Genomic DNA, 17,043 nt, shown 5'->3' with positions numbered 1-17,043 from the left:
ATGGCTAAGGAGAATTATGGTCTTATGTATGTACAGATGCCAGATCAACTATGGAGTCTGGATGTTTGTAAATTATTGCAGCGGCCGCCAACTCCAAGGCCAAAAGAAGAGACTCCAAGGCCGAGGCCCGAGTTTGAATTTTTGTGTAATTATCAATATCATGAACGACATCCAGAAGGTCTCAGGGGACGCTTGCCCTTTGGAATGAAATGTATGATGGTGGATTCAAAACTGCATATGGTTGGGGGTTATTGGAAGAATATGTACGTTAATGAGACTCCAGCTGGGTGGGCTAACCTAGATGTCTATGCATGTGAACCCATCGAAGGTGATGCTGATGCTGATGCCGACGCTGATGTTGATGGTACTCCAAAGGCAAAGGCAAAAGAAGAGGAAGAGGAAGAGGGTCCATCACCATTACCATCCATCCGCCTCCGCAAGAGTAGTACCATTCCTAGTTTGTCTGGTCCCAAGATCGATCCTATTGTGGTCACCCTCGAGGACAAAATCTATGCCCTTTCTCAAAGCCATCGTGGAGACGTACAAGCATACTGCCCGGCTCTTTTTGAGGTTTTCGATCCTAATACCCGATTGTGGACTGTTCTTCCAAATCCCCCCTTCACCCGTGGTCGTTTAGATGGTTTGTATATCAGCCACCATCTTGCTTGTGGCCACAAGCTTGTTGTTTACCCGTTAGACCGAGATGATCGTGAACCGTGTATCTTTGACACTCGCAAAAAGAAGTGGGAGTACACACAGTACCTAGAACGGGACATCGGCAATGTCAATGGTTTTGCACAATACAGGGACTTTCTAATTGGCGTGTTAAGGGCTTCTGCAAGCTGTTATAAGTGCCTACAACTTGTTGCTTATGAACTGGATTCAAATGGTATCCCCAATTTGTATCGGGTGCTCACCGAGCGTGATGACATGTTCTATCATGCTTATGAGTTTAAGGAAATCTTTGAGCCAATCTTCACCATCAATGTCGGGGGTGATGGCCTCATGTGCTTTATCTATTATGGTATTGGTAGGTCACGTGGGGTGCGATTAAGTGTAGGATTGTTCCGAATTTTCACAGACGAGTCTGAAAGGGATGGATGGAGGATCTATGCAAGGAGAGAGGCGGCTGTCGAGACTTACTATTTAAAGCATGCTAGCGATGGAGTTGAGGATCCAAATATTTACTCAGCTGTCGTGTAAGCAAATATCTTAATTCCAGTCCCCATGTGTATGCAAACTAATATTACATATTTGTATTTCGTTGTCTATTTTGCTTGCTTTCGCGTCCCTTCAAATTAATCTTGATGCATGTTGCAAAGTGAAGTGGTAAGCAAGTTGCTTTTTTGAGCAATTTCTCTGGTAGCACTGCTAGAAAGTTGATGATACACGTTGTTGGGATTATTTCATAATTTCTAGTGGTGTAGCTAGTTAGAGGTCGATGGCGCTGGAATAACATGATTTATACATGTTCTGCTTATGAAACTGTTATATTTCAGGTTGATGTTGCTCGGTTTCACTACGTACGTAGTTGATGAATGTTTAAGCTTTTCCTTAACACCGAGCGTGTTATGTGTATATGCCGTGGTGGATTCTCTGAAATCACTTTGGATAACTCAAGGAATCATGCGAGTCGTGAAGAGATGGATAGATCGTTTGTGGTGGAAGTTTTATCTCATATTCGTCAGTTGTTGTTTGTTTTACCCTATATTTGGATAATGTGGTTTGTTTGGGAACATGAACATTTTGTTTTCAGTGTGAAGTTTTAGTATTTAGTTGGTATGTTTAAGAAGTTGGTTAACGTGTAAAAATACAGTAAGGTGTTTTCATACACTTTTACAATGCAAGCCTAAAACTTAGATTTTGTTTGACCAGATTTATCAGTAATTGTCTTGTTTCCTTTTTCTTATGCAGATCGAGGACGCTAGCGTGAGGATTCTTTTCTGTTTGAATAGAGCGTCGAGGGAGTCTTGGTCTGGATTGGTGGTGTTATTGGGCGGCGGAGAGCGGGGCGGGAGAGGTTAAGGGGAATGGGTGCTGCGGATGGTGGGTGGGGTTGGTAATGTGCACCATTTGCTCATCAGCGCCGCCGCCAACCTACCAGACTCAAATAAAATACTCCGTTCTCTGATATTGATATTTTCCCCATCTGGATATTTTTTTTAAGAGTAAATTGTAGTTATGGTCCCTTAACTTTAACTCAATTAGAGCAATGGTCCCTCAACTAAAAATCCATTACCTTTGGTCCCTCAACTTATCAAAACGTGCAGCTATGGTCCCTCAACTAAAAATCCATTACCATTGGTCCCTGAACTTTAATTCAAGTGGAGAAATGGTCCTTTAACTTTAATCCAATTGTAGCAATGGTCCTTACAATATAACTCGTTTTGACAAATTTTTTGACATAGTTGACGAAAAAAATCATAATTATACACTTTGATGAGTTGAGGGACCCTAATTATATAAATAGTCATTCCAACATAGCTTATTTTGACAAAATTTTGACAAAATTGATGAAAAGGACTATAGCTACACATTTTGATAAGTTGAGGGACCAATGGTAATGGATTTTTAGTTGAGAGACCATTGCTCCAATTTGATTAAAGTTGAGGGACCATTTGTACAATTTACTCTTTTTTTAATTATTTTCCTGATGAATGTTTCTGTTTCTGTTCCTGTTCATTTCTCTCTTTTTTTTTTTTTTTACTATTAAGTAGTTTTTTATAATCAGTTCAGTTTTTAGTTTTAAATTTTTAAAATTCAATACTCGTTTTATTTTAAAAAAAATCACAAAAGTATTTATCAATCGCTAAAAAATTGATAATCAGTTCAGTTTTTAGTGGCAAGAATAAAAAGACTGGTGAACTCACTTCAAGAATCTTTACTTGTGCTAAAGAAGGGTTTCGAGCTGTAGATAAGCGAAATGATATGATTAAAAGACCAAGAGCAGAGACGAGGATTGGATGTGGTGCTCATATGGGTGTTAGGTTGGATAGGCATAGGGGAAAGTTTTATGTTTATACTTTTGTTGATCAACATAATCATCCTTTAGTAAATAAAGAATATGGCCATATGTTACCATCCCAACGGAAAATGGCAGCCTCACAAGCCACTAAAGTAGACTTGGCTCAAGAATCGGGGATTCCACTTAGGTTGGCTTATGAGTTAATAAGCAAACAAGCAGGCGGAAAAAAGTCTTTGGGATATATTAAGCAGGATCAAAAAACTTATCTTCCAAATGTGAGGCAAAAGAAAGTGGCATATGGAGAAGTTGGAGTCGTGCTACAATACTTTTCCATAAAAATATTGGAAGACCCATCATTCTTCTATGAACTACACTTGGACAAAGAGGAGCAAATAACAAACATGTTTTGATACAACTTATAAAGTCAATGAATTGGATCGATCATTTGCAGTGTTTGTTGACTTTAGTCATCACAAGGAGATCGTTGTATTTGGAGCAGCTTCAATGTATGATGAGACCGCCACTTCATTTAGTTGGTTATTTAAGACATTTTTTAAGGCAATGTCTAGCAAGGCTCTAAGAACTATTTTTACCAATCAAGATCTTGCGATGGCTAAGGCTATTTTAGAAGTGATGCCTCAAACTTGCCATAGACTTTGTTTATGGCATATGATGCAAAATGCTTGTAAAAATGTGAATACTCTATTCAGAGGTGAGGAAGGAGTTCACAATGCTTTGACAAATTTTTTTGACCACATTGGGGAGGAAAGTGAGTTTGTAGCTGCTTGGTATTCTATGTTTGATGAGTATGATACACATGAGAATGACTAGTTGGCCACCACATTTAAGATTAGAAAGAAATGGGCATATGTATATGTGAGATCGACATGGTCTATAGGAATACAAAGCACACATTTAAGATTAGACTGAAAAATTATTTGAAGTCAGATCTTAATATTGTTCAATTTTTCATAAACTTTGAGAGGGTTCTTACCGATACTAGGTACCAGGAGTGGGAAGCGGAGTATGACCTACAATTCAGAATTGCACATGTCAAATTTGATATCAAAATGTTGAAACAAGCTAGAGAAGTTTACACAAAAGCGATATTCAAATTGTTTCAAGATCAATTTGAAGAATCTATTGGATTGTCAATAACAAACTGTGTTGCTGATGGGGATGCCTTTGTATACACGGTTGAACTAGATGATAAGTCTAAGAAGCGTAAGGTGAAAAGGGAAGGTATATCTACTATTTCTTGCAATTGTAGACTATTTGAGAAAAGGCATACCAATTGTAATAGCCAAATGGCCAGTTGCTTGGTGAATGTTGATGTTGTCATTCCAAAAGGGCTTAAGAAGAAAGAAAAGTCTCATTGAGAAAGACGAAGAATTAAAAGTGCTTTGGAAACAGTCTTACCAAGAAAAAACAAGTCTGATCAGGTACTCAAACTCATTTAATTCTTTATCATGCCTATGTGCTTAATATATATAATTAAAGTTTAATTGTTGACACGTTTTAGGTTACAATTCGACAACATATTGGTGGTATCAATGTCCTTAGTCCTTATCCACTGCCACCCTCTCATTCATCACATGTGAAGTACTTTCGAATGTTTTGTAATCTTCATAGTAAGGCATGATTAGTTGACAAATATAAACTTGAAATTGGTATGTGATATACAAGTCCCAGTTCACATGTTTGGCAATAATACCTATATGCCAATTCCATATCATCCTTTTCAGGTTTGTCATCTATTTGCACTCTCTGTCATGTATTTTTTCTTTTTTATCTCATTATGGTTGTTGCCGAACCCAATGTCTTGGCTGCCTTGTGAAGAATCTCAGCCGTCAAGTTCCCAACACAGCCTTTCAAATTGATCCTACAGCCAAGAAGCTATTTTCGCTTACAAATTATTTCATGCAAAACAAGGCAATTTTGTTTGCCTTTTGCAATTCCCGCACTCCCCTATTCAGAATTGAAAACCAAATTTTTTTATTCCCTGCATCACTTCTTCTACTCTGAAACTAATCTCCCGCATCCTCTTCCTCCAAAAAATTTTGAAGCAAAAAAATCCAAATCACGCATCTCTTTCCTCCTAAAATTTTGAAGGAAAAAAAAATATCCAATTCAAGCATTTCCCTCCTCCAAATATTTTGAAGGAAAAGAAATCATCGTCTCGCCTTGGTCAATCAACAGGTTGCCACTGGTCTTCAATAATAAAGGTTAGGCTTCCATTATTGAATTTTCTTTTCTTGATATTTCTGCAATTAGATTGGATTTGCTGCATGTTTATGTCTGAAAAAGAGGAGATGTTACGTTGCTTTTGTAGAAAAAGTAGTATCCCACTATGCCATTTTGGAATAAAAACTTGTTTTAACTAAAAGCACTTGATAACTAAAATTTGGTTTTCTTCTGTAGAAAATTTGATTGTAAATTTATTCAGAATTGAAATAACTACTTCAAAGGAAAATCATATTGGCCCATCTGGGCAAAGGTTTCGATATTTTTGTTTCTAGAGTTACCAATCGCTAATTTTCTATTAATTCAATGTTTTTTTTTCTCTTCTTGTAAATAGGTAAGTAAGACAAATATTGTTTGTGCAGGGACAACATACATCAAGATCATAAAATGCTCCTACACCAGCAAGAACATGCTAAGAGCAAGGGCCTTGGCCTCTGGAGCGTGGTCTGCATTTTCAGTTTCTTCCTGCCTTGTTTCTCTTAATGTGTGCATCTACCTTATGGTAGCATGTTGTTCTTGAGTCATGACCATCTTGTTTGTCAATTGCAGGATCAAGGTGTTGTTCAGGCACCAAGCCCTCTCCCAAGAGTATGTTAGCTGCATACAAGAACTGGGACATCAGGGGTATTGTTGAGGCAGGAGAGTTCAAGTCTTATTGCTTCCGGAGTATTATTTAGTTGATCTATTGATTGCAGGAGCTAATGTATGCATTCTTTCTCTATATATAATCCGAAAAGTTTGCTCTATGTTGTCTTTATTTTCAAAGAATTATCTACTTTATTAACTATAATTAAACATGTTACGATTAGGCTCCGTCTGTAACTCCTGATGCTGATCCAATTGCACTCGAAGGCAAGTGTTTTACAAAAAGACTTGTATTGCATAGAGATGTAAGCAAACCTACCTGTGCTGCAGGTTATTTTGAATTTGAGTTTATTTCAATTTTACTAATATTGTGTTGGATTTTGTAGGTTTTAGTATTTCTGGAAGGTCTTGACAACTCCGGCCATTTAGTTGGGTCAATATATTACACAAAAAAGTCAAAAGAGGAGCTCTTTCTGTTGAGAAACAAATCGTAACTCCTTACACTGCAACTTGTTAAAGAGGCAAGAGTTTAAACTGTGTGCATATTTCAGATTTAACGACCTTAATGATGTTAAATTTCTTCGTGTTACGGCCAATTGTAGTGTTGTTTTATCGGATGCCTTCAACCTTTGGTGTAACTTCTTGCATTCTCTTAAGCTTGTAAATAATTGAAGTTAAATTCCATTGCACTTAGGCTAAAATTAGTTAGGAATGCACTACAAAAATTAGATGGAGGGACTTTGAAAATGACTACATATTGTATGTGCACGTTTGAGAGAACTTTCAAATGACACGTTTCAAGGTTGAAAGTCTTTGATTGGTGGAGAGTCGCTTTATAGTATATTAGTGGTTCACTAGTAGTCCTTAACAATAGAGTCCAAAGTTCCTTGGGACTGTGAAAGTCCCTCTTCCAAACATAACTTAAAGAACAATGTGTGTTGTTAATGCTTTTAACTTTTTTATGTAGGGTTATGCCAAGTATGTAGAATGGAGTGGAGCTCTATTAGACTCCATCGACGACAGAGAGATGAAGAAAGAAAATTCAAATGCTATGGCAACAAAGTTGAGGATTTGTAAAAACTACCAACCCGTTACAGTCTCAAGGGGGATCCATGGTAGAAATTTCAAATGAAAGGTATGATTATATAAAACTCAAGATTAGTTTAATTTAGTACTCAATTTCATATGCTTGCTTATCTAACTTTTTCTGTCTATTATTCTTTTGTCATGTATGTGGTACTTACTTGATTTTTGCCTTTGTTCGAGGTTGTGGAGATTAGTATTACTCCTACGGGTTTCATTTGCATCCATGTGGTTACAGATCCTCTTTAGTGTGGAGCTTATGTTATTTCCAGTTTCCAGCGTAGAGATGGGGAACTAGTTTATCTTTCAAGTGTTTGTAGTTTTGAAGCCTATGCCTTTGAAGCAAATGAATTGTTGAGAAAGAACCTTATTGGACGCCAGGTACGACAAGTACATGTGACAAAGGCATAGGCATCCAATAAGTTGTCGTACCTGCCGTCCAATAAGGCTCCTTCTCAACAAGTCCTTTGCTTCAAAGGCATAGGCTTCGGAACTACAAACACTTGAAAGTTAAACTAGTTTCTCATCTCTACGTTGGAAACTGGGAATAACATAAGCTCCACATGAAAGAGGATCCTTAACCACATGGATGCAAATGCAACCCGTACGAGTAATACTAATCTCCACAACTTGAAAGAAAGGCAAAAATCAAGTAAATAGCACATACATGTGACAAAAGAATAATAGACAGAAGGAGTTGGATAAGCAAGCATACATATGAAATTGAGTACTAAATTAAACTAATCTTGAGTTTTATATAATCATACCTTTCATTTGAAATTTCTACCATGGATCCCTCTTGAGACTGTAACGGGTTGGAAGTTTTTTCAAATCCTCAACTTTGTTGTCATAGCATTTGAATTTCTTTCTTTATCTCTCTGTCGTCGGTGAAGTCTAATAGGGCTCCACTCCATTCTACATACTTAGCATAACCCTAAATAAAAAAGTTAAAAGCATTAACAACACACATTGTTCCTTAAGTTGTGTTTGGAAGAGGGACTTTCAAAGTCTCAAGGAAATGCGGACTCTATTGTTAAAAAAGCACTACTAGTGAACCACTAGTAAACTACAAAGCGACTCTACACCAATACAAATCCACTACAAAGACACTAAGCAAAAGACTTCCAACCTTGAAACGTGTCATTTGAAAGTTCTCTCAAACATGTACATACAATATATACAACCATTTTCAAAGTCCCTCCATCTAATTCCTAACTAATTTTAGCCTAAGTGCAATGGAATTAAACTTCAATTATTTACAAGCTTGAGAGAATGCAAGAAGCTACACCAAAGCTTGAAGGCATGCGATAAAACGACATTACAACTGGCCGTAATGCAAAGAAATTTAACATCATTAAGGTCGTTAAATCTGAAATATGTACACAGTCTAAATTCTTGACTCTAACAAGCTGTAATGCTAGGAGCTTCGATTTGTTTCTCAAAAGAAGGAGCTCATCTTTTGACTCTTTTGTGTAATATATTGACCCAACTAAATGACTGGAGTTGTCAAGACCTTTCAGAAGTACTAAAACTACAAAATCCAACACGATATTCGTAAAATTGAAATAAACTCAAAGTTCAAAATAACATGCAGCACAGGTAAGTTTGCTTACATATCTATGCAATACAAGTCTTTCTGTAAAACATTTGGCTTCCAATGCAATTGGATCAACATCAGCAGTTACAAACGGAGCCTAATTGCAACATGTTTAATTATAGTTAATAAAGTAGATAATTCTTTGAAAATAAGGACTTTGCAGACTTTTCAGATTATATATAGAGAAAGAATGCATACATTGCTCCTGCATTCAATAGATCCACTAAATAAAACTCCAGAAGAAGACTTGAACTCTGCTGCCTCAACAATACCCCTGATGCCCCAGTTCATGTATGCAGCTAACATACTCTTGGGAGAGAGCTTGGATGCCTGAACAACACCTTGATCCTGCAATTGACAAACAAGATGGTCATGACTCAAGAACAACATGCTACCATAAGGTAGATGCACACGTCAAAAGAAACAAGCCAGGAAGAAATTGAAAATGCAAACCACGCTCCAGAGGCCTAGGCCCTTGCTCTGTTCTCTATTCTTGCTGGTCTAGGAGCATTTGTGATCTTGCTGTATGCCGTCCCTGACCTGCACAAATAATATTCGTCTTACTTACCTATTTACAAGAAGAGAATAAAACATTGAATTAATAGAAAATTAGAAACCTCTAACTCTAGAAACAAAAATATCGAAACCTTTGCCCAGCCTACAGAAACAGCCGGCAATGCAGCATCTTTGCCTTGTATCGTGACAGGCCCGTATGATTTTCCATCTGAAGTAGTTCTTTCAATTCTGAATTCCACGCACTGTTGGGAAAATATAGTGAGGTTGATGCACGATGCTTTGTTCAGAGTTAAATGACTAGTATGTAGGATAGATGGTAAAGTAAAAAAGACAAGTAATTGAATAATCTGAAAGTAGGCACCTTTCCTATGCACAGGTTCCTCATAAACTCCCTGCTACACCATGCAATAGATGAATCTAATGAACCCTGCTGCAACCTACCTTCAGGGGTCTGGCAAGAAGAAACAGAAAATATATAAGTGTAATCCACAATTAAGAAACCAGTTTTTCAAGCGCCAAATAGTCATGTGCCCTGTAGAATTTTCCTTTTTCTATATGTGACAACACAAAAAAAAAGAGGGGAAAAAAAGGTAAATAACATGAAAATAATTATTACCCATATGCGAGCAGTAGCAAGTGACAAGTAGATTCTCTTCACATATCTGGGCTTGAGTTGATCTTCTCTCTTGATGGGCATGATAACCAAGCAAACCCCTGAATCAACAGCCTTGACTATCCCTTCATACTCGTTTTCCATTACAATACTGTCTTTGCCTCAACCTATTTCCAAAAAGTTAAAAGAAAAAAAGGAACCGCCTTTATTACAACTTGAGCAAGCAGCAACTATAAAAGTGTAGGTACGCTTGAGAGTTCATTGAAGGTGCGTTCATAAAAGCTGTTTGATGCTATATCAACCAACATAAAAATTTCAACCAAATTTGACCTTATCATGCCTGACTCCAACAATTTTCATCATGATATATTTATCCAACGCTCCCTATGGATGCCCATTTGAGATTTTCCAGCAATAGGAGTATTCCAAGTAATTTTTTAACAACTAAACACAACTATCAACATTCCAAATTCCAAATTCAAACAACATATTACACTTATATCTCAGTTTCAAATTCTGGCAAAAATAAAAATACACAGAACAATTATGCAAGCAACATCAATTGACCATACTTTCCTGGAAGCCCTAAAAAAATTGACTCCACAAAAAATTATTCAACCCCAGTCACAATCACAATCACAATAATTTAACTCAAAATTCAGCCTCATTCGCACTTAGCAAGCCTCAGCCAAACTTAGCTACAGTTCTCTCGGACATTTCATCAAACACCTCCTGAGCACTTTCCAAATCACCCTTCTGCACATAATCATTGATCAATTGAATTCACAATCAACAAATGACTATATTTTCATTCCTTTGGTAATGAATTTCTTTCTCATTGGTCATGAATTCACAATCATACCACAACAAAATCAAATTCAAGTGGAGAAATTGAAAACTGTAAGCTAAAAAAGGAGAAGCTCTCACCAGTTTTCGGCAACGGCGGCGATCTTGGCGAGCTCGTACTAGTTCAGAGACGACGGGGAAGGAGAGTGAGGAATTAGCGGCGGTGGATTCGGAAGGGCTAAGATTGCTCCGTGAATGCTCAAGAGTCGTGGGCTGAGATTGCGGTGGAGGATTGTGCAGCTGGTGTGCGGTGCTCGAAAGCCACAACCATGGCGATTTTGCTGAGAGAGAGAGTGAATTGAACGAAGAAGAAACGAAGGGAGTCAGTGGATTGTTTTTCAGTTTTGGTTTGTGAGGAATTTGAACCAAAACAATGGCGTATTACTTTGTCCAAACCTGCAAGTACAACCTTTATTTTCATCTCCAGCTACAGACAAAAAATTTCTAGGGCTTTTTGAGCTCCCTGTTCGGAGCTTGGCTCGGGCTATTTGTATGTTTGCAGCATCTCTGGATTTAGATATATGATCCATAGATTCCATGACACGACAAAAATGTGAGGCTGTCTATTTTTTATGTTCATCATTCTCATCCTCTTTCATTGTGAAAGCCTCATCTCTACCTTGTTTGAGATTGAACAATTCTTCATATTGTGCCAACAATCTTTTCTGTTGCTCATCGATACAATCTCCTTGAAGAAGATATTGTAAGAACTCAAGATTTAAAAACGATGAAGAAGAATTTTGAGCTAAAAAGAATGATTGGGTTTGGTGTGTAACTGAGGTTGAATGTAGGGATATAGGGTTTATATGGACAATAAAAGAAATGATGAGATTTTGGACAATGTCATGTGGCACTACGTGATTGGTTAAAAATTTTATCGAAATCTTGGCTAAATTATTGTAAACAGATAGTGACACGTGGCACGTCGGGATTGATTAAAAATCTAATTGGAAATCTATTCACAAAATAGTACGTTCGGATAATGACATGTGGCGTGAAAAGATTGGTTGAAAATCTGATTGAATTTTTGGCTAAATTATTGTAAAAGATACTGACACGTGTCGGGATTGGTTGACATCTTATCGGAAATTAAAAATAATTTTTATTAATTATTTTATAAAAAAATAAATAATATTTTAAATGGGCAGCCAACGTATTTTGTAGGGATGAATATCGTTTGTGCCAGCGCATTTTTTAGACTATGTGCCATCGTATTTTTTAGGGGTGGATATGCATTTGGCCAAATACTGTTCATTGTGGTCTATCACTGTTCACTGAGCGGATTAAATGGGTTGGATGTCAATTCATGTTTTTTAGGGGTGGAGTTGCTCTGAAGGCCTTTTTGTTGGGCCGGTTGAGATATGTTACGATCAATTAAAATAAATATGAGTCCAATCTCTTTTTCGTTGTGTTAAAATAAAACTTGGACATGATAAGATATGATAGTTTATGAATACAAAATAAATTGGCCAGTATTTTATCCATAAGATAATGTTAGGAAGACCATATTTTTAAACCACATGAATATGCACGTTAATCAACATTAAATAATAATCCAATCATCACCATTCACATCATTTGGTTTACGAAATTTGGTCACCCTATCATTACCCTTAACAAATAATAGCCCAAATTTAACATTCTATTGCATAAAAAAAATGTCACATTTTATAAAAACTTTCAAATATAGCACAAAACTCATGTAAATACACTTAAACCATTTACACATAAAAGCCAAAGCACTTGAATCGATACATCGTTGTTGTTGTTCAAAGTGCGAGGCCGCGAGGACAGTTGGTAAACATCGTGGAGCAATTTCGGGTGTTGTCCAACGGTCAACTAATTGAATACCGACTTTGCAAATTTGCCGCTCATATCTGAAACTCAATCTCATATATATTTTTATTATCACGTAATAAGTATTGTAAAATATATATTATGCAACAAAAGAACCACCTAAGTCTTTCTTCTGGAACAAAAATTAGATCAAAATTATTGGATAGACTTTATCCTAACTGTCTCCCTCTCTCGTCACCCCGAACCTAGAATCACGAACGAGACCTCAAATTCGATCCACAATCCGAGAACCCACAAATTTTTTTTTAGGAAAACTAAGAAAATATTGTATCTTTTGCGTGCATTAGTTTGTGATGAAACAAATTTGGTAAATTTTTTTATAAAAGAAAGAGATTTTGGTTCTGTATCGATTGCAAACTTAAAAATTGGAAACCATGGATTTTGGTTAAAGCTTGAGATGTTAGTCTCTCTATTGCTTTCCTACATTTTTTAAGTGCTTGGAGCCTTTTCATTTCTTTTCATATATCTTTTGCAAATTCGTTACTCGTTGCTTGCGTCTCTTCTGTAGCCTTCTTGATTGATTTAGCAACGACAAATATTGCTAGGATCAATGAGATTTCAAAGTAGCTACCCTTGAAAATATCGTGTTCAATCTCGCGATGCATTTTTATTAACTTTCCGCTGTATTTCCTGGGGCCGTGCAAAAGCAGAAGAAGGAAGAGATGAGAAAAAAAAAAAAAAACTAATGAAAATGATTTGAAAATTTTGAGTTTTAACGATAAAGACAAAATAAAGGGTAAAGTGAATTATACTAGGATTGATTTTTTAGTGTAAAAATGTGGTTTTTCATTAAAGTGAACAGTATATGGAACTTTTCGTTAAAATTCTAAAAAAAAAACAATAACATCCTTTTTTTAAACGAACGTTACTATCTACACTAAGGGAGAGAGGGTGGGCTTAGCCTAACAATGAGGTAGCAATAATGTGGTTCAAATTCGCCTTTAGCGAGAATCAAACCTTAGACATGTTACTTATAAATGAAGAGGAATATAGGCTATACCGTAGTATTAAGTGGCGATATACGATGAACGATCACATCCTTTTCCATAAACATGTAATCACATCAACAGTAAAAAAAATTTAAAAATCCCTTAATAGCTAAATTTAACATGTTGTGTTCGCAGACGCAACTTCTTCTAAATGATAACTATTTGAACCCTGAGATATCGTTTAACCCTGTTTGCTTGCACAGTGGATGAGCTTAGCTTGTATACAACATTTGCAGAAAGCGAAACGCATCCCTGGACCTGAAAAAAAAATCAGTTTATTCAACATGAGGAACAGACCATTATTTATGAATACAAAGATTAACAGGAATAACATATATATACATAGGGTCATATGCAGAAAATTTACCTTCAGTAGTGTAGAGCATAAACCTTATCCAAGAAATTCGGATATACGTTTCTGACTACAATGTCCGCCTCTTCGTCCGTAATTCTGCGATCTGAATGTGAGCAAACATCCCTTAAGAATCTGAACAATTCCCAGATGCTTTCACCGTCATAACCGCTCTCACGATAATTATATATCTCCTCCAATGCATAAACTGAAAGAACAATGTTTGAGTTGTTGTTCCATCTCTTATACATGTAAAACTCAGGTCCCTGTAGCTTCGATTGGAACTCTATAAGAGCATCCCCATCAGCCTTTAGAGCACGGTCGATTGTGAAGAACAACATCATCCTGTCCCTAGGTTCTAATACAAATGGATGACTTATCAATTTTTTTATAAAGTTATCGTACCTGAAAAAGGACACAATCAGATGATTCCCGATGTGCTTCCTGAACATAACATAACATAACATAACATAGAAACATACCCAAAACGATCAGAGTCAAAGAAATCCAGAAAATAGTCTCGATCGAACCAGACAGTTCCTGGCTCAAGAATGTGAAACTTTAAAAGATCCTTAAATTCAGCTAGGTCCTTGAGTCTCCAAGCCCTCACCATTGAAAAATCTAAATGGTTTTCAAGTTCCTCGATGCTTCCTTGAACATTAACAATCAAGATTTTATTTGAAACAACTACAAAGTTGCAGATTTCATTTAATGCCCTGTGGAAACACCGAGAAAAGTGAATATGTTTGATGGCGCCCAGAAGTTCCCTAAAAAATCACACATTACAAAATAAGGGTCTTAGTACTAATTACATACTGCACTATATATGGGAGTTAAATGCAAATATATGAAGCATACCTGATCTCATTTCTCCACCAGTAATGCAGAATTGCAAATCTTGTATTTGCTAATACAGGTATCCTTAAATTTTGATCACCTAGAAGGTGATCAAACCACTGGTAGCAAATGATCCAGGCTTCCATAGGTTTACAGTAAGTGACAAAGTACGGCTTCAAGATCCGAGAATGACCACATTTACAAGTTCGAGAAAAAGTTTTCCTTGCGCATACTCCATTATCAAATTTTAGAAACCGAACCTTCAAGCTTTGGTTATCCTCAAATCGGATTCTTCCAGTGCAGTAGAACCCAGAAACGCTTTCGATATCATATTCAGTAATCTCACGACCTCTCGCTATTATCTGCAAAACAGAAATCATATTATGTTGGCTAATATGAATTGAAGCAGAATCTTGACTAAAGATCAGACAAGAAATCTCATGTGATTACTAGAGTTTATTGTAAAGAGTAGACGTAGATTCTAGGCAGTAGATTCATAGCAATCATATTTGACTTATTGTACTTTGTTTCATATTTGCTATATATAACATAATCTAGAGGAATTACACGTACTGTATCTTCATTTGCATTCAAAGGACAAGTTTGCGTTATGTTGTCGCTCGCTGAACCTCCTTCGGGCGTCGCCATTCTGATGACCCAGATGCTGAAATGGGGACAGAATATGAATGTGATCCCCTGCAACAAAATATTACAGTATCAAGAATTTTAGTAACCAGAAAACCAAACCCAGCAACGTACAATCATATTGAAAACAAAAGAAAGATGAGAGAGGAGAGAGAGAGAGAGAGAGACTATCCTATTATGTACCCAGTAACTTAATTGGAAAAGAAGACGGAAGAAAAAAGAGTGCGAAGGAAAATTTGTGATTTTTAACAAATGAGAAAGAAGAGAGGGGGCGAGAGAGAGATGACTCAAGCATGCATACTCGGATTCTGCCTCAATTTCTCAGCAGCCTGCACAGTGCACACAATTGCTTTTCTTAAAAAGATAGAAAACTAATGAAAATGACTTTAAAACTTTGAATTTTAAAAATAAGGACAAAATGAAGAGTAAAGTGAATAGTACTAGAATTGAGTTTTAATGTAAAAATGTGATTTTTCGTTAAAATAAACAGTACCAAAGGGTTTTTCGTTGAAGTTCTCTAAAAATGTAACTCAGTATGCGACCTAATGAATCAAATGGCGCATGCCAAAAAATAAAACAAATTAAAATGACATTTAGCATATATATACATACCAAACATATCAAGATCAAGAAGGTGCAGAATTTCTCTTGCGAAAGCACGTGCGAATTGCAATAATCGACCGTAAAATCAATCCCCACCACCTCAAAAATCAAATGCATGACGAGGTCATATGCTATGCGTCCGAGGATTTTGGTAATGGCGAACCGGAGATTTTCACTCGAAGATTCGAATTTCTGGGTTTCGATAATGAAGAGAGGAGGCGGTAAAAGGGCATTGCGGAAAGTCACTACTCTAACAACTTATATATCAGACATGGAAAATCAGTATTCTTGGATTACACAGATTGATGCTTTATAAGGGCACACTCGTTCCTATTAACTAAGAACTTATAAAAGAAACTAAAAACTTTTAAAAGTAAGGATTAAATTTAACCCAATAAACGCAGATATTCCAACCACCAAGTTCAGAAATTGCAGTAAAATGCAAATATTTCAATTTCAATCTATTTCTGTTCTAATTTTTCAAAGAAACCATCCAATATAAAACACTTGAAACAAAAGATTACACTAAAAGATTAAAGGAAGTCTAACGAAAAGCTTCCGTACTGTTCACTTTAACGAAAAATCATATTTTTACCAATTTTGGTATTATTCATTCTACTCTTTATTTTGTCTTTATCGTTAAAACTAAAAGTTTTTAAGCTCACTTCATTAGTTTTCCTAAGATTGAACCCAATATATTAAATAAATCAATAAAAACTGAAAATACTGAGCAAGATGAGATTTTGAGGTTTACCCGACACAAAACCGAGCGCAATGGCGTTCTAGGATTCATATAGCCGACCCCACTTAGTGGGAAAAGGCTTTGTTGTTGTTGTTGTTGTTGTTGTTGTACCCCGCAGAGAATGTGAACCTCTTAGGCGAAAACGCAAACCGTCGTAATTGATATTGTTGTGATCGCCTGCAACAAAATATTACAATATCAAGAACACGCAAACAATCATCAGGCCCAGTAAAATACAATCAACCCCAGTAACATGTACCCAGTAAAATGCAATCATATTGGAAAAAATAAAGTATAACGTGGGAGACCGCATTTTAAAACAAATTTGAAAACTTCAGCGATAAGAAATAAGCATGTTAATCAACATTTTAATAACTCAATCATCAACATTTACATAACTCGGTTTAGAAATTTGGTCTCTTTAACATTTCTTAAGTATAAAACCAACGAATGAGAGAGATGAGGGAGAGACTGTACCAGAAATCAAAGTACTCTTCGATTCTGCCCTTGCTAATTTGGTTTGCAGAAAGAAGAGAGAGTATACTGTATTTCAAACCCTAGATATGTAA

At 36.4% G+C, this 17,043-nt stretch overlaps 3 protein-coding genes across 13 annotated transcripts; 1 reads left to right on the top strand and 2 right to left on the bottom strand.

Moving 5' to 3' along the window:
• LOC126599150 (uncharacterized) lies at positions 1–1,999 on the top strand. Its single transcript, XM_050265488.1, has 2 exons — positions 1–1,199; positions 1,915–1,999. The coding sequence occupies exons 1-2, from the start codon at positions 1–3 to the stop codon at positions 1,931–1,933; spliced, it is 1,218 nt and encodes a 405-aa protein (XP_050121445.1). The 3' UTR covers positions 1,934–1,999.
• A 3,290-nt stretch (positions 2,000–5,289) lies between these two features.
• LOC126598400 (uncharacterized) lies at positions 5,290–11,207 on the bottom strand. Of its 11 annotated transcripts, none has more exons than XR_007614816.1 (6): positions 10,531–11,193; positions 9,607–9,770; positions 9,352–9,441; positions 9,122–9,232; positions 8,928–9,009; positions 5,290–8,822 (listed from the first exon to the last, which is right to left on the bottom strand). XR_007614816.1 is itself a non-coding variant. In XM_050264763.1 (3 exons), the coding sequence occupies exons 1-3, from the start codon at positions 10,986–10,988 to the stop codon at positions 10,288–10,290; spliced, it is 426 nt and encodes a 141-aa protein (XP_050120720.1). In that variant the 5' UTR covers positions 10,989–11,207; the 3' UTR covers positions 9,876–10,287. The 11 variants fall into 11 exon arrangements, 3 of the variants coding, with proteins under 3 accessions (XP_050120720.1, XP_050120721.1, XP_050120722.1); XR_007614814.1 differs by having other exon boundaries at positions 8,928–9,014; positions 10,531–11,192; XR_007614811.1 differs by having other exon boundaries at positions 8,928–9,232; positions 10,531–11,196.
• A 2,119-nt stretch (positions 11,208–13,326) lies between these two features.
• LOC126598394 (uncharacterized) lies at positions 13,327–17,023 on the bottom strand. The gene is made up of 8 exons (XM_050264756.1): positions 16,952–17,023; positions 16,586–16,651; positions 15,742–15,980; positions 15,058–15,180; positions 14,506–14,846; positions 14,130–14,414; positions 13,663–14,052; positions 13,327–13,553 (listed from the first exon to the last, which is right to left on the bottom strand). The coding sequence occupies exons 3-7, from the start codon at positions 15,847–15,849 to the stop codon at positions 13,665–13,667; spliced, it is 1,245 nt and encodes a 414-aa protein (XP_050120713.1). The 5' UTR covers positions 15,850–15,980; positions 16,586–16,651; positions 16,952–17,023; the 3' UTR covers positions 13,327–13,553; positions 13,663–13,664.
• Between the last annotated feature and the right edge of the window lie 20 nt (positions 17,024–17,043).

This window comes from Malus sylvestris, chromosome 14 (assembly GCF_916048215.2).
Source record: "Malus sylvestris chromosome 14, drMalSylv7.2, whole genome shotgun sequence".
In the NCBI taxonomy this organism is placed as follows: domain Eukaryota; kingdom Viridiplantae; phylum Streptophyta; class Magnoliopsida; order Rosales; family Rosaceae; genus Malus; species Malus sylvestris.
Note: the sequence above shows the minus strand (reverse complement) of the source record. Positions and strands in the feature narration are given on the sequence as shown.